This window comes from Aricia agestis, chromosome 14, assembly GCF_905147365.1.
Source record: "Aricia agestis chromosome 14, ilAriAges1.1, whole genome shotgun sequence".
NCBI classification, from domain to species: domain Eukaryota; kingdom Metazoa; phylum Arthropoda; class Insecta; order Lepidoptera; family Lycaenidae; genus Aricia; species Aricia agestis.
The window spans coordinates 2,093,761-2,120,533 of record NC_056419.1 but is presented as its reverse complement, the minus strand read 5'-3'; the positions used below and the strand labels follow the sequence as shown (position 1 = coordinate 2,120,533).

General features: G+C 37.4%; 6 protein-coding genes across 6 annotated transcripts in view; 3 read left to right on the top strand and 3 right to left on the bottom strand.

Moving 5' to 3' along the window:
• Window positions 1–447: 447 nt before the first annotated feature.
• Window positions 448–1,303, bottom strand: LOC121733897 (cytochrome c oxidase assembly factor 5). The gene is made up of 3 exons (XM_042124300.1): window positions 1,117–1,303; window positions 921–1,016; window positions 448–572 (listed from the first exon to the last, which is right to left on the bottom strand). Exons 1-3 carry the CDS (start codon window positions 1,222–1,224, stop codon window positions 531–533), a joined length of 246 nt encoding a protein of 81 aa, XP_041980234.1. The 5' UTR covers window positions 1,225–1,303; the 3' UTR covers window positions 448–530.
• Window positions 1,304–1,384: 81 nt separating this feature from the next.
• Window positions 1,385–3,115, top strand: LOC121733893 (probable cysteine--tRNA ligase, mitochondrial). Its single transcript, XM_042124294.1, has one exon. The coding sequence runs from the start codon at window positions 1,461–1,463 to the stop codon at window positions 2,985–2,987; it is 1,527 nt and encodes a 508-aa protein (XP_041980228.1). The 5' UTR covers window positions 1,385–1,460; the 3' UTR covers window positions 2,988–3,115.
• Window positions 3,116–3,462: 347 nt separating this feature from the next.
• Window positions 3,463–11,770, bottom strand: LOC121733894 (transmembrane protein 39A). The gene is made up of 8 exons (XM_042124296.1): window positions 11,444–11,770; window positions 11,035–11,301; window positions 10,773–10,912; window positions 10,357–10,455; window positions 9,867–10,089; window positions 5,505–5,658; window positions 4,690–4,835; window positions 3,463–4,343 (listed from the first exon to the last, which is right to left on the bottom strand). Exons 1-8 carry the CDS (start codon window positions 11,681–11,683, stop codon window positions 4,098–4,100), a joined length of 1,515 nt encoding a protein of 504 aa, XP_041980230.1. The 5' UTR covers window positions 11,684–11,770; the 3' UTR covers window positions 3,463–4,097.
• Window positions 11,771–13,813: 2,043 nt separating this feature from the next.
• On the top strand, window positions 13,814–15,553 carry LOC121733763 (membrane-bound transcription factor site-2 protease). Its single transcript, XM_042124112.1, has 2 exons — window positions 13,814–13,927; window positions 14,015–15,553. Exons 1-2 carry the CDS (start codon window positions 13,853–13,855, stop codon window positions 15,428–15,430), a joined length of 1,491 nt encoding a protein of 496 aa, XP_041980046.1. The 5' UTR covers window positions 13,814–13,852; the 3' UTR covers window positions 15,431–15,553.
• A 125-nt stretch (window positions 15,554–15,678) lies between these two features.
• On the bottom strand, window positions 15,679–16,287 carry LOC121733764 (LYR motif-containing protein 2). Its single transcript, XM_042124114.1, has 2 exons — window positions 16,099–16,287; window positions 15,679–15,961 (listed from the first exon to the last, which is right to left on the bottom strand). Exons 1-2 carry the CDS (start codon window positions 16,138–16,140, stop codon window positions 15,740–15,742), a joined length of 264 nt encoding a protein of 87 aa, XP_041980048.1. The 5' UTR covers window positions 16,141–16,287; the 3' UTR covers window positions 15,679–15,739.
• Window positions 16,288–22,171: 5,884 nt separating this feature from the next.
• Window positions 22,172–26,773, top strand: part of LOC121733525 (sine oculis-binding protein homolog) — a 39,985-nt gene continuing 35,383 nt past the window's right edge. Inside the window, exon 1 of the mRNA XM_042123795.1 lies at window positions 22,172–22,369. Coding sequence (XP_041979729.1) covers window positions 22,307–22,369 — 63 coding nt within the window. The 5' untranslated portion in view covers window positions 22,172–22,306. The remainder of the gene's footprint in view (window positions 22,370–26,773) is intronic.

Below are 26,773 nucleotides of genomic sequence, written 5' to 3'. Positions count from 1 at the left end.
CTTCATACTCCTTATTATAGTAGGCTGGGAAATCGGGGTGTAGGTCGACCTCCAACTAGGTGGGACGACGATCTCCGTTTAGTGGCAGGCCCATGTTGGATGTGAGTAGCAGGAGATCGGTCATCTTGGCGTTCATTGAGAGAGGCCTATGTCCAGCAGTGGACGACTACACGCTCAGGGCCCCCGCTACTATATGTGCAATGTGTGCAATGCACACGGGCGCCATCCTCTAGGGGTGCCAAATCGCCATCTTTAGGGGCACCAAAACCAAGGACCCAAAAAATTTGTCTAAAGGGGCGCCAAAATCCTTTTTTTGCACACAGGCGCCAGTAGCCCTTACGGGGGGCCCTGTATACGCTGATATGATGATGATGATGATGATGATTATAGTATGGATATTATTACTACAACAATGATAATATTTAAAATATTCAAACTGTTTCAATATAAGAATCAATTTTGTTTATTACAAATAAAAACATAAATAACAATCTATATTTACACTAAATATCCATAACTTCAATCTCCACCTAGTATCCCTTATGTCCTCGGAACCTTCTTCTGTTATCTAGCTGAAAAATAAAAAATATACTTAGTAACTTAGCAATAATTCGGTAGTATATTTTAAATCTATTTTTAAAAATATACTTAACTAAAAAACTATCTGTTTTATATTTTTACAACATAAATTAAGGTTTTGTTTTAGTCACCGGACGTAAAGGGTCTCACTGACCATGGATAAGTAGGTATCAAAATGCAATAATTATAAATGTGAAAGTGTTTCTGTTTGTTTATCTGTTACTCTTTGTTTCTGTATCTCGAAAAATTTACTGTATCTGCGCGATAAACGAATTCAGCGTAATCTTGTATTATACTTAATACAATAAAGAAATAAGAAAGGACTATAACTGCCAGCTTACCAGTGATCTTTTGCACTCGAAAAACGAATGCCTCAATTGTACACATTCGTCAGGTACACTGGCATCTTTTAAGCATTCCCTTGGTGTCTTCTTATCCTGAAAACAGTTAATTATAAATAAAACAACACTCTCCTTATAGTTGGGTAAAAATATATTATAAAGAAGCAAACAAGGAGAAGAAAATCTTATTTCTAACCTTTACACAGCAGTCGCTTTTTAACAAACATAACTTTAGATCAGCTCGGATCCCCGCGCACGGGGTTTTGTCAACTAATCCCACCTCGTCTGGACCGAAGGTAACCATGGTTTATCAGTATTTTAAACTTTTGTTACCTACTTTAAAATTTTGTTGATATACCCAATTGATTACCAAAAGCGCAACGTCAACTTGACATTTCTTTATCCTTGTGTTTTGACAATCAGCTGTTTATGACATAAAAATATTAACTGTCAACCAATTGTCAACCTCATGATTCCTGAACCTCCAAAGTTGGAACTTTGTAAATAGTCCTTTTCCCAGATATTTCATGTCAAGAAATCATGAGAAAACTTTTTCCGATATTCAAAAGAAACCTTACCCACGTGTGTCGCTTAAAACCATACAAGGATACGAAATGGCTAATGCCGAACGGAAACCCGGTAGGTGTTTATGTTTACAACTGCGTCGCTCAGGAGAAGGTTCCAATAATACTAAACGACCCCAAAATAGCTACGTGGTACTCCTGTGGACCCACCGTATATGATTCTGCTCACATCGGCCACGCTAGCTGCTACGTAAAATTGGACATTATTCAGAGGATACTTAAATCATTTTTCGACATAAAACTTGTAACGGCCATGGGTATAACGGATATAGATGATAAGATTATCAAGAAAAGTAACGACACGCAAACTGATTTCAGAACGGTTGCGAAAAAGTTCGAACACGAATTCTGGGTAGACATGGCCGCATTGAATGTAGAAAAACCGATGATCATAACGAGGGTATCTGAGCATATTGAGAATATAAAGTCCTTCGTAGAAGGCCTCGTTAACACCGAAATGGCATACGCTGCTGATGATGGCTCAGTATATTTTGACACATCAAAATATTCATCATACGGAAAACTTCAGAAGATGCAAGATTCAGGGGAACCCAGTTGTGACAGTAAAAAGAATAAGATGGACTTTGCTCTATGGAAGGGAAGTAAGCCTGGTGAACCCAGCTGGAAAACTGTATGGGGAGAAGGGCGACCCGGCTGGCATATAGAGTGTTCAGCTATGGTGAGCAAAGTATTTGGCTCTCAGTTGGACTTTCATGCAGGCGGTATAGACCTACAGTTTCCCCATCATGAAAACGAGGAGGCCCAGTCTTGTGCCTACCACAACACAACACAATGGGCCAACTACTGGATACACATCGGCCACCTGATATTAAAAGACACAAAAATGTCCAAGTCACTCCAAAATACCATCCCCATACCTAGTTTATTAGAAACTTACAACGCTGACACATTCAGGATGGCCTGTTTAATGTCCAAATACAGATATTCAATGGAGTACAATGATGAGATGATGAAAAGCGCAGAGGATGTCTTCAACAAATTCAAATTCTTCTTTAAAGATGTTGAAGTGTACATTAACAGTAATGTAGAGAGAACAGCAGAATACAATGACAATTTGTTAAATGATCTTCATGTAGTTGAAGAAAAGAATTTAGATGCTTTGAGACAAGATTTCAATACTAGCTCCTGCGTAAACTCTTTACTAAACCTAATAGGAAATGCTAACAAAGTAATGAAGTCAGAATCATCAAACTTTTCACCTGTACCCATTCTATTAATAGCTGATTATATTTACAATACTTTAACAAAGTTTGGGTTAAAATTCCAAGATTCAAAGGAAAATATTTCCAGCAGCCTCATTGATGTTTTGGTAGATTTTAGGCATACGGTAAGATTGAATGCTATTGAAAGTAAGAATAAGGATTTGCTAAAAGCATGTGATTTAGTTAGAGACAAAATGAAGACTGCTAAAGTACAAATAAATGATAGTAAGAAAACCCCATCATGGGTGTATGTAAAATGATTGTTTACTGAGATTTATATCAACTTATTTCGTTTTAATCTAAATGTTAGAATTGGTTCTTTGTAACAGCCATACTGACTTTTTGACATTTAAATTGAAATGAAATAAATATAGTGTATGCAATATTGTTGACTATAAATAAGCAATTTTTATATTGATTGCTTATTACTTATTAGGTATGTAATATTATTATGTTTTCTGTGTTATGTACTCATATTAGTAAAATTAGACTGAACATGCTCACAGAGATTTCATTCAAAGCAAATATATTCTTTAACATATAATCTTGTATCAACCAAAGAAAGAATACTGTAATATTGTATTTCCTACACAGTTTTATGAATATTCTTAATTCTTGTTCTAAAGAATATTGTTGTATAGAAAAGAACATAACTTTTTAGTTTGTTATGGTATTTTCTATACCTCTTCATTTTCTATTCAAAAGGGACTTTAACACTGTAAATAAAAAATTGTGTATGGCAAGTAATATAAGTTTATTTTTACATTTCGAGTTTTTTATTCAATGTTTGGATATCCAAGTCATAACAAATCCAATACAGTCCTGTTTTCCTTTCAATTTTAAGTAGGTCCAATGATGTGACTAAAGTTTTTTTTGTTTCAAACCATTCTTAATGTTTACACAATGATACATGCTTAAAAAAATATGAGTACATCTGCAGCTTAAACTAATTTACAGTGTAACAAACTTTTCACTCTGGCAACACCAAACCAGACACAAAGGAAGAACATGAAAAACTCACAGTGGAATGACTTTAAAACCTGCAAGTCCACTGCAACGAAATCAGGTCGCACGCATCGTACGCGCTGTTAGTATTTTAATGCAGATTTTTGGCACGCTGTATAAAAAAAAAAGCATTGAAATACTAACATTCCATACAGCCTGATTCCGATACATTGGATGCTTAGAAAAGATAGAATCACGACTTGTTTGTCACACTGCACACGCGTTGATAAGACTAGATATGACACAAACCACAATCAAATGAAACTCCGAACATTTTGTGCGGACAAAATTTTGAATAACAATTTTTAACTTCATAAGAAACGGAACTGTTAATATATCGATCACAAAATCAGTTTATTTTCAGATTAGTTGACTGTCACCAGATTATTCTTGTCTTGTATAATATTCTCAGCATTGTATACTTTCCACGCTATCAAGTAGTCTCGCACCATCTTGAACAGTGTGTAGTAGTTGATGAATAGCAGCATGAGGACTGCGATGAAGTTGTGCCAAGCAAAGGAGCTGAACAGCAGACAGAGCTGAAGAACCACCAATGACAGCTGCAGGCACAGGAAAAGGCAGAGCAAGTTTGATGGGTCGTTGAACACACTCTGAAAATAAATAAATTATAAGTTATTTTTTGGTTACAATAGAACATTTAATTTTTGACAGAATTTATATAACATCATCAAAAATCAATAACACACACAGTCACACTCCGCTCTGTATGTCACACTCTGCAATGTACGTCACACTCCATTACGTATGTAACGCTCCACACTGTAGTCACAGTCCGCACCATATAACACACTCACATAGCCAGTGGTGCGCGGCGGCGACGGTGGCGGCCGCTAGATTCAGCTACTCCCCGCGCCGCGCCACCGCGCCCGCGCCCCACCACCTGTTGCCGCACCACTCCACATGTATATCACACTCTGCATCATATAACACACTCACATAGAACCGCCTGTGGTGCACGGCGGCGGGGTCGGCGGCGACGGTGGCGGCCGCAGCCACATACAGCTGCCCCCCGCGCCGCGCCACCGCGCCCGCGCCCCACCACCTGTTGCCGCACCACTCCGACGCCTCTGACACCTCGCCTTCTGGAATGGATAATACTCCTTGATAAACATTTAAAAAAGATACGGGAAGGGCAGAAAGACCATAGACAACTTCAACGTTTTTTATTAATTATGATTTTGTAGCTTGGCAAGGAAATGTGACTCCAAAATTATAAGAGTTCTTTTTAGTAACACTTAAGCAACTGAGACTGACGATAGTCTATAGAACTTACAAGAATGCTGTAAAGGCATTGTAGTGACTAGTGTACATAGTTAAACTTCTTTTATAAAACCTTATTATTTTGTACTCTTTAGTTTATGATACTTTGACTTGTTTACTTTTTGATAGATTTTGTCATTACATTAAAAAAATATTCAGCTTGAACATCGAGTGTGTAATTTTATTACTTTTTCTCCTTTGCACCTTCTCAACTAAAAGTCGGGCAAGCGACCACCCTCGCAATCCCGCGAGGACCTTGCTCACTTCAGCATCACCGGCTACTGTAATGCAGTTAATATTGAAATGTATGCGACATTCCGTCATCAAACGTTTCGAAATGTAAGTGACGGTGCACCGAAGGTCTCTTCAAAGATACCATGGTCACATCTCAAAAGCCAAAGAGAGAAAATAGTGCCAGCTCTGGTGCACACATTTTCAACACAAAAAATGTGTGCTCCAGCCCGCACTCGTGAAGTATATCAGGCACTTACCATACTTAGTCCACCGTCCCAGATGTCTGGCAGCCCTGTGCGGCGCGTCCAGTAACGCGGCGGGCAGCAGCTGCGCCGCGTACCGGCCACATAGCGCGCCCCACACCAGCCCGACTTGTGTCGCGCAACGCCGCACGTCGTAGTATACGAACGACTGGAGATAGACATATTATATTGTGATAGTTATTTATTTATTTATTTATTTTGGAAAAAAAGCAGCTTTTATTTACAATACAATCTCAATACGATCAAATATTATATTTATAAAAAGAAAGCCAATAACAGGTTTTCATGATTAGACTAATATTAAAAAATTCAATTAAGTAATAAAAAGTTGTACTGAAAAATTCACTATGCAGCCTATCTTAATAGTTGTCCATCTATATCCTCTCTCATTAATTGAATCTGTTTGGGTTATGGTCTATGGATTATAAATGCGACAATATGTAAACTATATGTAATTGATTGTACTATTGGTTCTTGGTGGAAATTCATGTTGAATACTAATAAAACACTATTTTTCGTGCACTTTTTCCACTATATTCAGAAATAATTATATTGTTCAGTACCAGTAATTCAGCCGTGCTTATATGTAATTGATTGTACTGTTGGTTCTTGGTGGAAATTCATGTTGAATACTAATAAAACACTATTTATTAGTATTCAACATGAATATAGTAGAAAAAGTGCACGAAAAATAGTGTTTTATTAGTATTCAACATGAATTTCCACCAAGAACCAACAGTACAATCAATTACATATATTAAATCGGCATGCAGGGCTGAATTACTGGTTCTGTACAATATAATTATTTCTGAATATAGTGGAAAAAGTGTACGAAAAATAGTGTTTTATTAGTATTCAATATGTCCGTGGGAGAGCCATGCTTCGGCACGAACGGACCGGCTCGACCGGAGAAATACCACGGCCTCACAGAAAACCGGCGTGAAACAGCGCTTGCGCTGTGTTTCGCCGAGTGAGTGAGTTTACCGGAGGCCCAATCCCCTACCCCCCTAGAAATGCCGCAGTTGAAAAACAATTTGTTACCCCAGGAGGGTACCAACTGCGTTGGAGGATCCCTCTCTGGACGTCCATGCTCGGGAACTCCTGGAACTGAACGTGGACGTCCAGGCTGCCCCTCGTATTCTGGGGAGGGCAAAACTGCGCTCCAATCTGCTCGGGGCAAGAGCAAACACACAAAGGCACCCCCCTCGATATTAAACATGGACTTTTGTATTATCAGGGGATTACACTCCAACCTTAACGCCGTCCATTACCACCTTGAGACGGCAAAGCCGGCTTTGCTCTTTTTAACCGAGACGCAGATATCATCTCCGAGTGACACATCATACCTTTCCCACCCAGGGTATTACCTCGAGCACTCCTTTCTACCCATAGCTGGAGTGTGTGTGTATATCAGAGATGATATCAGCTCTCGCCGCCTCAGCAATCTTGAGGTCATGCACCTATCAAACTTATGGCTCCGCATAGATTGCGACGACCACCCTCGCGTCTATGCGTGCCTATATAGGTCCCATAGTGGTGACCCCGAGACGGACCGACTCTTGGAGCACCTGCAAGCTGCTTCAGATTTTGTGCAGCAGCAGATCCCATCCGCAGAGATCATAATACTTGGCGACTTTAATGCCCATCACGCCGACTGGCTCAATTCCAGTAAAACTGATCATGCGGGGAGATCTGTCTGCAACTTTGTCCTTGCGAACGACTTGACACAACTGGTTACTACGCCTAAGCGAATCCCAGATGTGGATGGTCAGAATACTTCCTTGTTGGACCTCCTACTGACTTCAAATCCTGACGGCTACCAAATATCCGTAACCGCACCACTTGGTTCATCGGATCATTGCCTTGTTAGGAGTTCTGTGCCACTTACGACGGTGTTAAGACAGCGCGCTGTTAAATACCGTCGTGTGTGGCACTACAAGTCAGCAGACTGGGATGGGATGCGGTCGTTTTTTGCATCCTATCCTTGCGGGCACGTGTGCTTCTCGCCGGATGATCCCGACAACACTGCCAACTCCGTTGCCGATGTGGTGATGCAGGGGATGGAACTTTTCATTCCGACCTCTGTAGTGCCAACTGGCGGCAGATTTCGTCCCTGGTTTGGTTCATCCCTCAAAAAAGCTTCTCGCCGGAAGCAGGAGGCTTACCAATCCTGGGCCAACGCAGTGTCTGCTCGGGATTTAAATACCAGCACATATAAAAATGAGTACAACCTTGCCTCTAGGTCCCTCAAAAAAGAGATTACTCCTGCAAAGCAACAGCACGTCAATAGAATTGGCAAGAGATTTGAGTGCCTCCCCTCGGGAACCCGTGCACCTCTGGCCAAAGCTATTGAAGGAAATTTCTGCAAGCCAACCCTACCATCCCTACACGTAGGAAATGGATCGTTGACACAGGACGCAAAGGACAAAGCCGATCTTCTGGGCAAGCTCTTTGCGTCAAACTCGACCCTGGATGACGGGGGGCAGAAACCGCCGACCATACCGCGATGCACGAGTATCATGTCGGATATTCGGTTTCATCAGCGCTCAGTGCGAAAAGCCCTCTGTTCCCTTGATATCCAAAAGTCGAGTGGGCCTGACGGAATCCCGCCTATTGTGTTGAAAAAGTGTGCTCCAGAGTTGGCTCCGGTCTTGACGCGTCTTTTTCGGCTCTCCTATTCCACTGGTATCGTCCCGGCTTCCTGGAAGACAGCCTTGGTGCACCCGATCCCCAAAAAAGGTGACCGCTCAAATCCTTCCAACTACAGACCAATCGCTATAACCTCTCTCTTCTCGAAAATAATGGAATCCATTATCAATAGCCAGCTTCTTCGATACTTGGACGGCCAGGGATTGCTAAGCGACAAACAATACGGGTTCCGTAAGGGTCGCTCGGCTGGTGATCTCTTGGCATACCTGACTCATCGTTGGGCTCAGGCAATTGAGTCGAAGGGAGAGGCATTGGCTGTTAGTTTGGACATTGCGAAGGCCTTAGATCGGGTTTGGCATAAAGCGCTGCTATCAAAGCTTCCAACATACGGGCTGCCCGAGAAATTATGTAAGTGGGTCACTAGTTTCTTAGCAGACAGAAGCATAAAGGTCGTAGTTGACGGCGAATGCTCGGAAACTCAGTCTGTTAATGCTGGTGTCCCTAAGGGCTGTGTGCTATCGCCTACTCTATTCATACTGCATATCAATGACATGTTACAAACCAACGGCATTCATTGCTATGCGGATGATAGTACAGGTGATGCTGTATATACCGGCTCCCCTAATATTTCTCGGCAAAATGTCACTGAGAGTCGAAACGAACTTGTGTCTAAAATGGAGAATTCATTGGAGAAGGTCTCTGAATGGGGTAGACGTAACTTAGTTAAATTCAACCCCACCAAGACACAAGTCTGCGCGATCACCACTAAAAAGTCACCAATGGTCGTTTATCCTCGTTTCGAGGGCACATCTTTAATCATCTCCCCTAGCATTGAGATACTTGGCGTCAACATATCGAGCGAAGTCCAGTTCCGATATCATCTTGAGGGTAAGGCCAAATTAGCCTCGAAGAAGCTTGGTGTTCTTAACAGAGCGAGACAGTACTTCAGTCCGGACCAACGCCTACAACTCTACAAGGCGCAAGTTCGGCCTCATATGGAATATTGTTCTCATCTCTGGGCAGAGGCGCCAAAATACCAACTGCTCCCTCTGGATCGTATCCAACGAAGGGCTGCTCGAATTGTTGACTGCCATAGTGTTTCAAACAGCTTAGACCCCCTGGAATTACGCCGAGATGTAGCTTCATGCATCCTCTATCGGTTGTATCACAGGGAGTGCTCTGAGGAATTGTTCGGAATCATACCACCTGCAACTTTTCGCTATCGTCCCACGCGAAAAACATACCATCCTCATCACCTTGATGAGTGGCAGTCTTCCACAGTGCGTTTTTCGCGTAGCTTTCTGCCGCGCACTGTAAAACTCTGGAATAAACCAGCAGTATTTCCGGACCGATACGACCTGCAAACTTTCAAGAAAAGAGCGTATTGCCTCTTAAAAGGCCGGCGACACACCTGCAGCTCTTCTGATGTTGCGAGTGTCCATGGGCGACGGTAGTTGCTTACCATCAGGTGACCCGTTTGCTCGTTTGCCCCCTTTATTTAATTTTAAAAAAAAAAAACTAACTTCCACCAATATGGTCAAGCCAAAATAAGTGTTGACATTTCAATAAATAGAGCATGAACACATACAATATCAATAAATTAACTTCACAAAATATTAGATATTAGACTAGTAAGGGGTAATAATACTCAGTCTCTTCCTTTTCATATACTTAAAAAAATCATGCATCATCTTTGCAATTACTTACCTGGGCAAAACAGCATGGAACAAAACTGCTATAGTATGCTCCTATGATTGAATTGAAGAGTATTTTCTTGACTCTCAAGTTGAAGTCTTCTCTGATGGTGTCAACCTCAATACGTATCTGTTCAGGATCGTGTGAGCAACAGTGCATGATAGGTGTTTCAACATAATGCAACTCAATAAACGGACTCACTTGGAAACCAAATAGTATTAGGTAGATTATTGCCCTGAAACATGAAATTCACAACCTTAGTAAATTCAACCTCAGTAAATTGAATAATAGTTTAGTCACATTCAGAATTTTTTATAACTTAACTTTAATTTACTTTAAATGACACTTTTACTATAACTCCATACATTTTCTGACAAACCCTCATGTTAAATTGAGTAAAGTAGTCGTGATACAATGTCTGTTAATGAATTGCTAGTATTGTATTATGATACAGATTTGCATGTTTTCACTTTAAAATAATAGCACAGTTTTAAATACTTACGGATAGCATAAATAGAAGATCTTGACTAGTGGATATTTGAGTATGATGAAGTACGCACACCACGACATAGAACCAACTACCACACCTAGTATGAACATCCTGAAAAGGATACAATACTAATAAAAACCTATTTTCATAATTATCTCTTTTGATCTTTAGGGCATAGAAGGGTATACAGTATACAGTCATGCTGCATGCTAATTTCTAAGTATAGCTTGGCTATCATAAAAAAGGTTTACTTTTTATGACAAAAAAACATATTGACAAAAGTAAGGAGAAACTGTCATTTTATACCTTAAAATCTGCCAGAGTTTCTTATCATTTCCATTCTTACTGTGACTATGCTATGCCATATGGAAGTAGAAAGTGTTAATTACTAGTTATAGTTATTACTTATAGTTGAAAAAGTATGTTACCTTGCTCCCAGTGTAGCATGCGGTATGAGTTTAGGTGACACTGCTGCACTTAAAATGCTAAGTGTTACACTTAGAAACAATCTCCTACTGAGTATGGCCAGAATAAACCCCACCAGATGTGGATCTATCAAGTGGAAGTGCTGCAAGGAAATTGTTTTATTATTTTTTGTATATCATAATGAGAGTATAACTATCCAGAAGGCAACGGTTATCAAATCAAGGTTTTTTTATAATATCTTTAATACCTTTATAAAATACCAACCATAGCTTCACTCGTTAGAGAATTAGGTAGCCACCAAACCGTCCTGTATACATTCAGGAGCTGCAAGCCAGTTGCTACCACGGTGAATGCAAACGTCATAATCTCAAACAGCAGAACGCCGTCCTGAGGGATATAGGGGAATGGTATGTGCTTAGGCGGCGAGGGGTTCTCTGATAACTTCATTTCAGATAGGGGAGCCGCGAAAGACAAACGCACTTTGGTGCGCTTACATCCATTCGCGTCTTCATCAGACGCTGCTGGCGCTGCCTGGAAACATATTAAAGTAACTAAGCCACAATATTCATTAAGTATAAGCCATAAGGAAAATAACAAGCTTGATAAAGCTTTGAAAGGAAATATTTAAGTGTAAACGAAGCGCATGTTTACTAAAAAACTTAATGTATTTTACCTTCTTGGCACCGCTAGTGCCCTTCTTGGAACCCGGAGCCACCATTTTAGTGGTGATAGAGGGTAAAGGCCGCTTTATAAGCGGGTCTTTTATAATTTTTCGCCGCCTAGAAACGGCCGTAGACGATGTGCTAACTTGCGAGTTAGCCCAACGCCGGGCCAGTAGAATAGTCAAAAAGCCAACGACCGCTGGTAAGAAGAACACGACAAAAGGGCCACTTTCATTTTCTGTACAACTCATAACTCACATGATAAAATAGTCGCAAAATAATATTTGGACACAACACGATTGCCCTGCAAGATGCGAGTCGACTAACAAATGTCAATGTCAAATTACAAATCAGAAAATACAGATTGTCAAAAAGTTTTTTTTAGCTATAGTTCGACACTAGGTTCGAGTTTCGACAAGGCTTGAAATGAATAATATGTCAAATGATGCCAATGGGCGCTGCTGGTAAAGGAGAACTGTCAAAAATTACGTTTAAATTTATGATACTTATGCATTAGTTCCAATCCTTTTCTCGCCACGATAAACAGCCTTGTCGAACTGTAAAAAAAATTCACAGCCTTTGCAAATTGCAATCCACAGATATAGACCAAACTGGCAAGTGGCGCGGGCGATGCAGTCTGCAACTTGCAAGTTGCAACTTGCAATTCTTGCAAATTCTAATAGTTGGGGAGGGGAAGAGGGGATTTCGGGAGTAGCTCGAGCGTGTCAGATTAAGCTTGCATAGGCTTCCGACATGACGTGTCTATTCTACTTATCATGGTATAGAAATCAGATTTCTCACGTGGTAGGTAATTTTTTTTTTTAATATTGAAATATCGTCGGATCTGTCAGATTAAGATATTGTTAAGGATGTTTATTGTTTAGTATACCTGCACAAATTTAGCACCCCATCGAAGGATTTTTGAAATCAAAATGACCTTAATCGATAGGTCTACGTTAGGTCCGTATAGGTCCACCATAATTTTCGTTAGGTCCCCTATAGTTTTTTAATAAATATTTTTTTAAATTTTGCAAAAAAAATTGCATCTTAGCATCTCATCTATACCAAAACTGATTAATTTTTATATTTTTGCATTCTTTATCGTTAGGTCAGTATTGCTCTATAGGTTTTGCTTTTATATTATTCATTTGATTATTTTTATTCGCGGCGCATATGCGCTCAACGCACCAAGTAAATTAATCTAGTAAAATTAATCAACCCAGTGATGTTTGTACGTTACTCACGCAGCTTTGGTAAATAAAAAGAGAAAATGTTTTCGGAAAAATGACCTTTTTGACTACTTTTAACAACATAAATCTATTGTTTTTTTTCTTAGCATCATATTATTGTTAATTTTTTTTTGCAAAATTTAGAAAATATTAATTAAAAAACTATAGGCGACCTAACAAAAATTATTGTGGACCTATACAGACCTAACGATAAAGAATGCAATAATATAAAAAATAATCAGTTTCGGTTTAGATGAGGTGGTAAGATACCATTTTTTTTTGCAAAATTTAAAAAATTATTTATTAAAAAACTATAGGGGACCTAACGAAAACTATGGTGGACCTATACGGACCTAACGTAGACCTATCGATTAAGGTCATTTTGATTTCAAAAATCCTTTGATGGGGTGCTAAATTTGTGCAGGTAAAAAATCGCACCCTCCCCTCCTCTACTATAATACTATATTCCGACTTCCGTGTTCGTATTTCGTAATTTAGGGTAAATGACTAGTAGATTGGACAGTACTAGTCATTGGAAAAAGCACAAAAATACCTTATTTATATTATTTAATGTTGCTTTAAAATCTGACTATTTTTATTTAAAAACAGCCGTTCTTTTACTCTAAAAACAGGAAATTTTTAAAGCAACATTAATAAATATTGTTTTTGTGCTTTTTCCAATGACTGGTTCTGTCCAATCTACTAGTCATTTACCTTATTATAAAATAGATTAGCAGCTTTAAGACGAAATGTACAGTCTGTCAAAAAGTGAAGAAATTAAAAAGTAGCAACATCGTAGTGTCATCCCTTTTACTTAGATTGATTTGAAAGGGATGACACTACGATATTACCACTTTTTAATTTCTTCAGTTTCTTGACAGACTGTATTTCGTAAATGCTTAAACCAATAAACACAATGCATAAAAAATCGGCCAAGTGCGCACGAAGGGTTCCGTACCGATACGGAGCAAAAATAGGCAAAAAATTGTGTTTTTTGTATGGAACCCTAAAAAATAAAAATAAAACTTATCATTGTCAATGTCATAGAAAAAATGACATTGACAGTCATAAAAAAAATTGCAAAAATCGATTGCTGGCTGCTGCATTGTGAATTGCCGGTCTTAATAATTTTGGGTTTTCTATTTAATCTATTTAAAATGAAATTAATAATGAATTAATTAATTAACAACGATGACTTTTTACATTCTCTGCACATTTGTGCTAACATTTTATGTCATTATTTGGTTTTTCGACTCATTCTTTAAGGTGAGTCGAGTTCTGCAGTATCTGCAGTATTTCAACATAAACAAACTGGGTAGATATTGTGCTAATATTTTCGTTTCACATTTTCAGAGCTGCCTGCACTACCCGTATTATGCATTCTTAGAAGGAACGGGCTTAAAAGTGGGAATACTGAATTTCTCATGGAAAACAGCCGCATTCAATCGATGTATTTACCGATGGAGCAAAAATCTGAATAGAATTTTACGGAAATGGTTTAGCTTCGGCTACATGTTTACCATAGCTATATTCCTCCCATTCGCTATTTGGACGTTGCTTTCATTTATATTCGAGCACTTCTATGAGACTATACAGTTGAACAGTGTGCCAGAAGTGAAGGCGATGGTCCCTGGCATTAATGTACCGGCGTCCGACTTTTGGGTCTACTTCCTGTCAATAGGCATGAGTTCTATTTTCCACGAGCTTGGTCATGCTGCAGCTGCGGCACAGGAGGATGTTCAACTTGTGTCAGTCGGCCTTTACGTATTTGCTATTGTACCTATAGCATTTGTGGAATTGAATACTGAACACCTGAACAGTCTGCCTGTTATGAAAAGGCTTAAAATATACTGTGCTGGGGTGTGGCACAATATCACTCTTGCATTTTTAGCACTACTGTTGTTTTTCTCTGCTCCGGTGTTATTCAGTATTGCTTACCAAACAGAAGTTGGAGTGAGGGTGACGGGATTTTCTGATGATTCACCATTGAAGGAAGCCAGAGGCTTGGAGGAGGGTGATATTATAAGGTCTATCAATGATTGCCCAGTCAAAAATTATAATGACTGGTCCTACTGTCTCCATGTGGCTCACGACAGATTCGGCATTTGCACAAGCGCGGAATATATTGCACAAAATGATGAAATAATGATGGAAACTATCAAAGAGAACGATGTTGTAGAATGCTGCAGAAAAGATGACATTTTTAGTTTCTGTTTTGAGTACATGGAGCCCAAACTGGCAATAGATTCAGTGTTGCCAGGACAATATTCTTGTTTGAAACCCCGAGACATGGTCAAACATAAGCTAATTAAGTGCACAGAGCCAAATGGCTATGTCTGCCCTAGAAACATGCATTGTCTAAGGCCATCTTTAAACAACCATACCTACCTAATCATAATAGAGCGAGAAGACAACAATGCAGTATTGTATTTAGGAGTTCCATATGACGTTCACAAAACAGTATTTGTTGATCAATATTTTCCAAGATTGTCTGTGCTCTCTTTCTTTTCCCCGACTGAATTTGAGAAACTTTTACGGTATATATTTATATTCTCAATGGGAATAGGGTTTTTAAATGTCCTACCATGTTATGGCACAGATGGGCATCACATTGCCCGGAATATAATACAGACAATTGCAAAATATTTCAATAAGAATGGAGATTTTGTAACTTTCTTCACAGTTTTTACCGTTGTAGTTGGAACTGGACTAACATATCCAATACTAATGTATTTATTCTATAAAACAATATTTCTGGACGGTGAATAGAATTTATTGGTGGTGAACAACAAACTTTAAATGTTACCTTATTATGTTTTGTTAATTTTATATAGTCAATTTTAGTCTAATAAGTTTTAGTTGTAGACAATTTTATAAGCAGAAGATTTTAGCCTTAGTAATTATAATTTGTAAATACAGTACTGACAATGTATATAGCTGATTTTGTAATAAAATATGTTTGTATACTTTATGTTTTGATTTTACCAATTTCATGTTAATCGTAAAACAAAAACATGTAATCTAAAATAATTTATTTACACTATTACCAAAAAATAGAAATACCAACATTATCTAAAGCTAGCTTTCACTCAGTGCTAAGGATTTTTGTAAGTCCTTCAAAGATTTTTTCCCAATATGCAACATTGATTTGATGGCATGTTCGTCTGTATTATGTTTATTATTTTTAAAGTCTGATCGAGCCCATTCCTTGAGTTCTTGCTGAGTTGTTTTATCAGGCACTTTCCTTATTGTTCTAAATATTTCTCGGTATAATTTAAGTACTTCTTGTCGTATCATGAACTGAAAAATAAAATATTTGAGTGAAGAAATAGTTACGATAGTTAGGTTACCATTAAGTAGTTAGGTTAAAGGTATTTATACAATTTATTCCTAGGTTTATCATACATATATACTATTTTTATATTAGAAATACTGACCTGTTTGAGACTCAACGCAGTTTTTGGTAATTTCGTCGCCATTTTCGTTATTTCGAGGTTATCCTCTTATTAATCTCCTTTGCAAACATTCGCTTCACTGCACAATATTAACTAGTGGACATATTTTACTATATAAATTAATAAAATTAATAAAATTTATGGCTACATTGGGGGGGCTACAGAATCGTTTTTTTACTTTTTAACAATGAACAGCTGATTGTGACACTGACTTTGACATTCGGATCACATTTTTTTTTTCATAATATGGCGCTCGGCTTCTTAACCATGGCCAGCACTGTGTATAATGGAGATCAGTGATGACCAGTGTCAAGTAAGGGTATGCGCGCACGGGCAACTTAGTTGCTCTGCGATTTATTTGTCTCTTGATGAAGTCTAGGAACTAGTATGAAAGTGTGCGCACGTAGCGACGCAACTCTGGGCAACTTTTTCGTTGCCCAGAGCCCGGGACGCAACTGTCTCCTTCCCTATTGGTTTCTATGCAAGTGCGCGCACGGGCAACAAAAAAGTTGCCGACCGGCCAGTTGCCACTCGACCGCCACTGCGTGAGTTTGTGTGTACTTGCAGCAATGAGTTTCTAAAATACTAGAGTACTTTTGACACTCATTCTAAAGTAACTAAAAAATTTTTTTGGGTATGCTCTCAATTTCATAAAATTAGTATAAAATTTCCCGAGAGTCAGCCGATCGCTCCATAGTGGATGCACCCAATCATTGAGGTACTATAGACTGGAGAGAGCCTTATATCGGTGTATAATATAAGCGTCAAAAGCGTGTAATGTTATGTCCTACTTACTAGAACATAACAAAGGAGTCGGTCTACATATTTCATGTAATGCTAGATAGGTATTGTTGAGTTTTGTGGTTCCGCTAAATAATAAACCATAAAAATGGCCAAAGAATGCTTCAAACACGTGTAAGTTTTGAACAACGTTTTTTGGGCTTTTCAATCGGTATTTTTGTAAGCTAAAAAGATAATTAATAAGTTTATTAATCCCTTATTCTTGCTATATAAGGCATTAGTGCTAAAAATGTCACATCAATTAATAATTTGGCTATAAAAATTGCATAGCTTTTTACGTGTGTTTACGGATTCTCATCACTTGAACTATTAAAATCACGTATTCTGTAAATAATCATGACAATGGTCAGCAATTTAAACACATAACTGGCAGCGAGTTTTATTATGTATCTGCAAAATAAACAGTCACTCGGCACTCTGCACATTCGGTCAGCAGAGAAAACATTTCAGTATTTTATTTCATTTCATTATTAATTTATTTATTTTATTAATTAATAAAGACTTAACAGGAGGCCAACTTACCACGGATACCGAAGCGGGGGCTCGGGGCGCAGCTCCCCGCCAAAACAAAAACAAACACAATCCAGAAAGTACAAAAGTAGGTTTTTTTTTATTATTAAAATTGGGGCCGTCTATGGACTGTTCGTCCATATCCTTTTTTTGTTATTTTATAATTTAGATTTTTCGCACCAAGGATAATTGAAATAATATTATAAATTTTGAATAATTGTAGTCCATCACGCCATGGACACTTTTTTTTTTTAAACAAGTAGGTTAGGTTAGGTTAGAACTTAGACCACAACACAGAGGGAGCCGAGCGAGCGAAGCGAGCGTGTTGCGGCAGCAGCCGGCGACCGTCATAAAACAAAAGGGGGGCTCGGAGGGCGCAGACCCCGCCAAAACAAAAAATAAATCCAGAATTTTTTTGCCTATTCTCTGAGTGCTTGCCAAAATTTAATGAAGTATAGGCCACTCATTGCAGCATTGTTTTATTTTGCAATCATGGTCACCCTATAACTTACGTAGGAGTACGATGCGGCTAAACGTGGGCCGCCTTATTGAAGAACGTATCGCAATTACAATCCGGCTAAACGTTGACACGCCGCATTACAAAACGGTGCCGTTTTTTAAAATGGCTAGCCGTAATGTAATACCGCTAAATATACAATCTGCCTGCGACATATATATGAGGTGAGGATAAGTAATATAAGATAAGTCTGAGTATCGTATCGCATTGCATTTGGATTGAGGATGTAATGTCAGTTGTTCATGTAAAATACTGATATTCAGTTAAATCCACTAGATTAAAAGCAGACACGATATATTTGGGGAAAAGATGAGAAGGTAGATTGATTTAAAGTCACATAATATGTTTTGTTTTTCTAAAAAAAAGTTTGTAGAGTGAAAAATGAGTTCAGGGTGCCAAAATCATAGCTATAGTCAATTCATATAGGAAAACGTTGTACAAAATAGCCTACGTAGCTTTTGCAGGTCACTAGGTATTAGGTAACTTTCATGGGTGAAAATCCACAAAAATAGTGCCACGAAAGTTAGTAAAATTTTACATTTTTTTTAAATTACGATTACAGCAATAGGAAATAATCTCGATCATATACCTTATTCCTTAATTTGATATGAGTGTCATAATTATAAATTACTAGCTGTTGCCCGCGACTTCGTCCGCGTGGACTTCAGTTTATAGCGCGCGATGTCAACAAAATTGGTGTCAAAAGCTTTTATAAAAAAAACCCTGGTACCCCTTAAATCAATACAGCTGTGCAGTGTGCACACAATAAGTATTTCATTTTTTTATATTAAACTTTATATTTTATGCCAAATTTTAAATCTTATTTAGCCCTCTAATTACACAACTTTACCCATAAACTATTTATCATTGATAGATTTAAGGTTACGTCACTGCACAGATAAAGTACTGAGTTATTTAATACCGTAGAATAGATATAACAATCGAAAAAAATCGAAACTTAAATGTAAGATGATACCACGTCTTATAGGAAGACTTTGAGCAAGCGTCAGCGCGATGTAGAAGACGCACGGCGCCATCTATTATGAATTGTTGGAACTAACTTAATTTGAACTAATTTACACATTTTCATCCCCTTACAACCCTTTTTAAAAAAGTAGCCTATGTCCTTTCTCAGGCTTTAGATAATCTGTATACAAAATTTCATTACAATCGGTTCGGTAGTTTTGGCGTTCGGCGTGAAAGCGAGACTGACAGACAGACAGACAGAGATACTTTTGGCGTTTGGCGTGAAAGCGAGACTGACAGACAGACAGACAGACAGACAGAGATACTTTCGCATTTATAATATTAGTATAGATTATGTGCACACTGCACAGCTGTTTTTGGGTATTTTGATTAATTAAGGGCCGCGCTACACCGGAATGGCAGCGGCGAGGCGAGCACTTTTAGCGCTGCCATATCGGTGTAGCGCGGCCCTAAGAGGGGTACCACTTACCAGGGTTTTAAAAAGTTTTTAAATTTGACACAAATTTTGTTATACGTAATTGATTGTACTGTCGGTTCTTGGTGGAAATGTGCAAGAAAAGTGTGTTTTATTAGTGTACAAATTTTGTTGACACCGCGCGCTATAAACTAAAGTCCACGCGGACGAAGTCGCGGGCAACAGCTAGTTATGAATAAAAACAATATTATATAGTAAAGTAGGTATGATTAGTTCTGTTACAAATTACAATAATAAAGTAAAAAATAAAAGGCCATCTGTTTTCATATATGAGAATTAAAATGTTGATTGCATTGATATATTTTCTGGATGGAATATAGGCCAACACGGTACACTCAAACTCCTTTATTTTAGAGCGCCTTCTGTTGTCAGCTTGTCACATATATTAGAAATGCAGTAGGAGTTCTATAAGATAAGATAGATTGATTATTATTATACCAAGTGATTATATTATTAAACATAATATTCTAACGTATTAAAAACTATAAACAAAAACATACTAACTAATAAGTATGATTAGTTCTATGTTACAATAAAGTAAAAATTAAAACGCCATCTGTTGAATCGTATTAGAACTAAAATGTTCATTGCATCGATATATTTCTGGATTTTTTATAATATTATACATAAATTAATACATTAAAGATTTTTGAAATATTATTTTAATACACATCCAAGACATTGAAAACTTTTTGTTCCGCCTGCGGGACTCGAACCCAGGACCCCCGGGATGAGCGCTGGCCACGCGCAATGCGAATTCATTTTCATCGATATTTTCATGGAAATAAGATATTTTCCCACATCAAAATGTAGCCTATGTCCTTTCTCAGACTCTAGAATAACTGTGTACAAAATTTCATTGCAATCGGTTCAGTAGTTTTGGCGTGAAAGCGAGACAGACAGACAGACAGACAGAGATACTTTCGCATTTATAATATTAGTATGGATTATCATTCAAAACATGCACGCAAAAGTTACTTGACTACAGCCACTTCATAATATTTAGGTGACGCCGCGTTAAAGTAAAAAACCGTGTTGGATACGTTTTAGATTGTCTAGTCTATGAGAGGCCGGCCCGGCCGGCAAAACAAGCAATGGAATAGCAAAAATGTAGCGACAAAATGGTTTTTGTCGCGTAATTTAAAAACCATAAATACATTTTATATAAGCTATGGGCAAATTAAAGTGTATGCTTGAACCAATCTATGTACAAATTTTGGAATCTTAAATCACTCTCCTCTGTTGGCAAAATAGGAATCCCTTTTTTTACAGAGGTCTTTTTGACTGATTATTATGTGTTATAAAAGTTGACCAATCGTGTTATGCTATGGGTAATTCAAAGACAAAGACATGATGAATACTGACAATGAACTTTAATTTCTTAAGCTTTAGTCATTGCTGAGAAAAATCGATATCGCTACAGCCAAATTATCAAGGCGTGAGGCGTCGCCTTAAACTGTACTGTCTCGGTCGAATTACATTTTACTAGTTCGGTCTGTTCGCCACTCGGTAGAAGTAATAATTATTTTTAAAAAATTAAAACCGATTTCCAAGGTAAAAATAAAAATACTTTTACGGCGAATAACAATACAAAGTCTGCTTGTCCATGTCTGGCACGTTGGAAAAGTCACATGACAGAACCAGGCGGTGGACCTTAAATAGTTTTAAGATATGTTTAAACATATTGATGCCGCGGCCGCACATGCGTCTATCGTGCTATGAGACGATACCATTGGACTACGAATAATAAAAAAAATATTCACAGCCGAACATAATATAACCTCCTCGTTTTTTGGAAAGTCGGTTAAAATTCGTTTTTATTATTCGTAGCCGACGATACACGCAAATCGTCCAATGGTATCGTTTTAAGCACGAAGCACTACGCATGTGCGTCCGCGGCATAACAAACAATATTCCTCGATAATATCGTCTTTTGGGGGTGCAATGTGCATATTTAAAGGAGGATGGCAAAATTGGTCCAACAACCAAAACACACACACACACAAAGTAAAAATAAATAGGCATGATGACATTTTTTTTCTTCTTGGTAATTAAAGGACTACATATATTTAGTTAATTTTTGTAAAAAAAATCGACTTATCTATCTAACTTCGAAGGCTCATAACAAAAAAAAATACAAAAGTTATCAAACTGAATTTTTGGAAACACTTATTTTTTACCTTTATATCTTTATTTTATTAAAACAATCTGCTAATCATTGACCTCGTCATTATCCCTATTAATTTATGTACTATCAGAGAAGTTGATTCCTAAATCCTAGGCAGAGTACTACCAGAGACTAGCCATACATTATTTATTCCTCCATGGTACTACGTAGTTTAGTATCAACATAAGTTAAACCCAGCCGACAGATCACAATTAACATTGAATTAACATGATCCGACCAAATGACGTTGGTCTGTCAACTGCCTAGAAATCAATTTTCTTAATGGTACAATTAATTGATTACAAGGAAATATTTAAAAAACGGTATTAATTAAACTGAAACTCAAATCTCTATTATCCATTTCACCCGAAATAAGAAACCCAATAGCGAGCTAAAAGTAAAATTAACAACCTCCCTCTTGTAATAAAAAATAAACAGCAAAAAAAAAAACAAAGTTTTTCACAGAGAAAAGCTCAATCCGCCCAAAACTCTAACTCTACATGAAAGCTCCGCCCACAAAGCTCTCAACTTGGCACACCCTTGCAGAGACTTCGATGCTCGTAGCATGGAACTCAGTACTCAGTTGAGCATCGTTCGTCCGGCGAGTCGGTTCTGTATCGCGTCGAGTTCCTCCCCGTGTTTACGCTCACGTCAAACTTACAATACCAAATGGAAACTCGAAGAAACTGCTGAATATTTTGTGTGACTCTTGTGAATCTGTGTGGGTAAAACCATGGACAAAAAAAGTTCACCGTCGCCAAAGGAAGTGAAAAAAGAAAACGATGAGGAAATCAAGGTAAATACAATATTTGAGTTTAATGTGAAGAGTTTCGCATATTGAACTGTAACTTCGGCAACTCGAAGTGTCGTATTTATAAACTCGATGTCGAAGTCCGCTGTCCGACCCAAAGACGCGGGGTAAACGAATAAATTATAAAGTATACGGTTACAATATTAATTACATTTAGCGATACACAATAAAACGCGTGTAATATCACGTTTTCGAGGCCTTTTCCAGCCATTAAAGTCGGTAACGTGATACTCGAAGCGCGCTCGGATCTCTGTAACGTGATCCGCTGGATGTTTTGATAATAGATATAGCGGCGAGCGTGTGTGCGCGTGTGGCGACGAGCCCCGCCAGTGTGCGCCGGGTAATTTTAGACGTTCCTTTGCTCAAAACGTAATCCGAGATCTTCCCAGGCCGCAAGCCGACGATGCAATTTATTGTTTTCATATTACAGTTTAATATTGTCGCGTAATACGGAGCGTAATGAGCGTAACGCCTCCGCCGTGGCGCGCTTTTATTTTGGCGCCACGAAAATAGTTTGACATGTCAATAACCCCATTCGCGATGTCCACTCGTTTGGACTAAGAATTGTATGCGTACTCTTTGTTTCCGATTTATTTCAAACAAATATTTTAAAGCGTCTAGCGTCCCAATTTTTATCTCGTAATGGCTTTTATTTTAGTTTCTTGCGCCACACATTTTCTAAAGTATCATTTTACCCTGTCTCCTTGAAACAAGAAGTTTTATAACATAATATATTTTATACAGTTAACGATTTAAACATTATATTATGAAAAATATTTATCGGAGGCGGTAGTGTGTTAAGCTGCCATAAATAGCGTTTAGCAGGAATGTCTACGGCGTTTATTTTTCAGCACATGCTTTATGACACTTATATTGCTAGAATATTTCACTTTGATGTAGTACGTAGTACCTACCTACTTTGTACTACCAATATTATATTCATCATAATCACCTGCTCCTCTTAAGTTATGGTCTAATCTGACACCATAATTCGCACTGAATTATATAATATACTAAATGTTCCACCCTGTTCTGCCCGCGTCAACAAAGGATTTCCCGGGAATCGTTCATTCAAAAAATGGTCTACATCCATGCCCCTAGTCTACTCTATATCAGTGCTAAATAACACTTAAATCGGTCCAGTAGTTCGTGAGATTAGTGTGTTCAAAGTTCAAACTAAAAAAATCTACAGCTTTTAAATATAAAAAAATGGATACTAATACTATGCACTTCTACTTGTAGTATTTCAATTTGCACACTAGCCCATTGGGGTCTGAGGATTATTATGAGCTTCTTACAAGTATCCAAAATTCTTCATAAACAATTAATAATTTTCCTTTTCCCTTCTCCAGAAAGAAATTTAGGACCTGTAATAGTACCTAGGTATCTAGTTCTAATATCTTAAGTAATAATGAAACTAGATCAATTAATTTTAGAATCATTATTAATAAAAACTTAAAAATAAAATGTATGCTACCCACGTTTACTCTCCTCAACCTTCCTCAATAATAAGCCAAGAATATTATAATAAGGTGACAGTCTTTGAGCTAAATCCAAAATAACTATGATAAATAAGCACCAGGCTCATTTGATTTGATTATATTTATAGCTTGATAACGTTGTAATATTTTAACCGACTTTCAAAATAGGAGGAAGTTATATTTCATAACTGAGTAGTCATTTTTAGCCGGAGCTTTTACATGCTAGTTGACTTTACATTTTAGTTTTTACAACTTACTATATTCGATTTTTCTAAATCTCATAACTTAGCTATTTGCCCAATGCATGCAATACATTCAATACATATTATGTCATCAGAAAGGTCTTCTTTGAACGTTAAACTTCTTTATAACCATAAATAAGTTCAAAGAAAATATGGGGATTTCTTTGTAAACACAAAAAAAGTACATTTTATATCAGCTTTCATACATTTTTGCCCATTCTCCTTTATTTTTCTCTTTAGCTGTATGATACAGTATTAAACCTACTTTTCATGCAAACTACATTTTCTTGCAGTAGAATATCCGCTGCTATAGTGTATAAAATTTCCAAAAGTAAAATTAAACATTTTCCATATACTCACATACAGTCAACCCACTGTTTTCCGGAAACATGTATAGCGGAAGTCAAAAGAGTCACTATGTTTAATGAGTTTATTTCGTAGATGCGGTCATACATTGCGCAACCGTCTAAAATATCGTTAACCTGGGTACTCTCGTTCTTGGCAGTGTCTCGTACCTTGACGCGCCTTGACATTCGATAGAATAGTTGTTTGAACTCATTCTAATTTACTAATCACTACAGTAGTTTAAAATGATTTAATAACTTTTAATTTAAAGATATAATATATATAAAATGTGCCACAACACCGGTGTTCGACCTGTTGTGGTGTTATAATGTATGGCATATTTTATTGACAAATTGGCTCTCAAATTTTTTTTTCTCTTAATTTAGAAAAAAAAATCTTTGACTCGATCATACTAATCTGACCAAAATTTCATAAGAAAATGTAGCTTCTAAACTATTTGATTTGGAGCAAAGAAATACAGGAATTTATTTAGGATAAAAATCTCTTCTATCTTTTTAAAATAATAAAAAAGAATCAGTTGAATGCGCTAGATTTTTCACAAAAAAGTAGCAAAAAAGGCATTAATTAAAAAATGAAAATTTTTTCATTGGTTTTTCTATGTTTTATTCCACGAAATTCATAACACATTGTCTGTGTAAGCGTAGTCCATAAGTTTAGCTATCAAATGAAACCTTTTTTATCTTCATAGGACTATTACATGAGAAGAATTGGTCAGTTTAGTGTGAAAGTACGACAAAAACTAAAATGGCTGCCATTTAACAACCGTGAGACAGAGAAAAAATTTGAGAGCCAATTTGTCAATAAAGTATGCCATATATCATGACATTAAAGGATCGAACACCGGTATCGGGACACATTGTATAGGTATTGAAACAATAAATAATAATAATATGCTTAATTCTTAGTATTTTACATAAAATAGGATATTTTCAGGCCATTTACATAAATATCAAACTTCGAAATTCAAATAGATTCGTGCAGGAAACGCTATAGCAACTCGGCTGTTCGAATTTCGAAAATGATTCCAATTTGAAATGATGCGCCAAATTTTAGGCGGGTGACAAAGTGACGTGTTACACGTATTCGATATTCAAAATACCCGTGTTCGATTTATATGCAAATGGCGGACTGCAGTCGTTATAATAGGCGCGGGACATGCAACTGTCTTTCAAAACCGGCTCAAATTGTCTTTCTAAAACACAGTGCAAATAATGCCCCGTACACAATAATATATATGAAAAACGTAAAGAATATCATTGCCCGTACATCGGTTTTGGTAACAGTAGCCAGTTTCATTGAAACCAAGCCTGCTACGCAGGAGATTTTATAGTGCCTAAGTGTATGTGCTGAGTGCTGACACAAGAACCCTTTTGACGAAGAGCGACACGACTGGCGAGAGCATTGCGGGACCGGCTTTTGAGATGCCCATCCGATGCATAGACCATCTTTCTCGGTGAGCTTATAGGGCTTGATGGGTTAATACTTATTGATAACATTAATTTTTTTGTTTGTTGTTCCACTGTTTACTTATTATATATACTTGCAGTTAAATTATATCTTGTGACGGGTTTTGTTACTTGTTTGTGCAGTTCTCTATGTTAACATCATAATGAAAAATCATTAATTTGATATTATGCTATTACTTACGCGTTTCGGTATCGAAACACTCCAAAAAAACTTTGCAAACATATAAAAAGCACCACAAACACATTAAATTAACAAGTAGCCGTTGAAAAGTTAAAATAATATAATATTTTAACAAACAACGTGGGAGAAGTTGATAAAAATAAAAACTATTTATCCGGCTCGAAGCCATGAAGAAATTTTTATGGTAATATTTTAAAGGAGATCGTTTGCATTTGAAAGACCCAGATTCAAAAACAATGTACCTTGAGTCTTGACGCCAGGGCCTAAAATTGTTTACGCGAATTTAAATGCGTCATTGAAACATCTCAAAGTAAGTGTAGTGTAGTTTTCACATTAGTGTAACCGCCACGGCTCTGCCAAAACAATTAACAGTGGCCCCTGAAAGGGCGAAATGCTCATAATAACGCTAAGGCTCCTTTCACATGGTGCGTTATCAGATATGCAAGGAAATATTTAATTTAAAATTAACTATTTGTCAATTGTCATGCTAACATAATTTCAAAGTGTCAATTGTAAATGTAGTTTGTTTATAAAAAACAGAAATACTAATTATTTTTTACCATTTATTGAGTAACGCAGCGAAGCAGTAAACTTGCCGAACCCGATCTTTAAACTACTTACGAATAGATGTTGCCTGCAAATTCTTTCTTTTT

Excerpts from the sequence above, each read along its gene's own strand:
- LOC121733897 (XM_042124300.1), bottom strand. The coding sequence starts at position 1,224 with ATGGTTACCTTCGGTCCAGACGAGGTGGGATTAGTTGACAAAACCCCG. Across the intron at positions 1,017-1,116 it reads AAAGCGACTGCTGTGTAAAG|GATAAGAAGACACCAAGGGA; the intron begins GTTAGAAATAAG and ends AACTGTTTTCAG. Across the intron at positions 573-920 it reads TCGAGTGCAAAAGATCACTG|CTAGATAACAGAAGAAGGTT; the intron begins GTAAGCTGGCAG and ends TTTATTTTTCAG.
- LOC121733893 (XM_042124294.1), top strand. The coding sequence starts at position 1,461 with ATGAGAAAACTTTTTCCGATATTCAAAAGAAACCTTACCCACGTGTGT.
- LOC121733894 (XM_042124296.1), bottom strand. The coding sequence starts at position 11,683 with ATGAGTTGTACAGAAAATGAAAGTGGCCCTTTTGTCGTGTTCTTCTTA. Across the intron at positions 4,836-5,504 it reads GGGACGGTGGACTAAGTATG|AAGGCGAGGTGTCAGAGGCG; the intron begins GTAAGTGCCTGA and ends TATCCATTCCAG. Across the intron at positions 4,344-4,689 it reads TGCACCACAGGCGGTTCTAT|AGTGTGTTCAACGACCCATC; the intron begins GTGAGTGTGTTA and ends ATTTATTTTCAG.
- LOC121733763 (XM_042124112.1), top strand. The coding sequence starts at position 13,853 with ATGACTTTTTACATTCTCTGCACATTTGTGCTAACATTTTATGTCATT. Across the intron at positions 13,928-14,014 it reads TTTTCGACTCATTCTTTAAG|AGCTGCCTGCACTACCCGTA; the intron begins GTGAGTCGAGTT and ends TCACATTTTCAG.
- LOC121733764 (XM_042124114.1), bottom strand. The coding sequence starts at position 16,140 with ATGGCGACGAAATTACCAAAAACTGCGTTGAGTCTCAAACAG. Across the intron at positions 15,962-16,098 it reads CTGCGTTGAGTCTCAAACAG|TTCATGATACGACAAGAAGT; the intron begins GTCAGTATTTCT and ends TTTATTTTTCAG.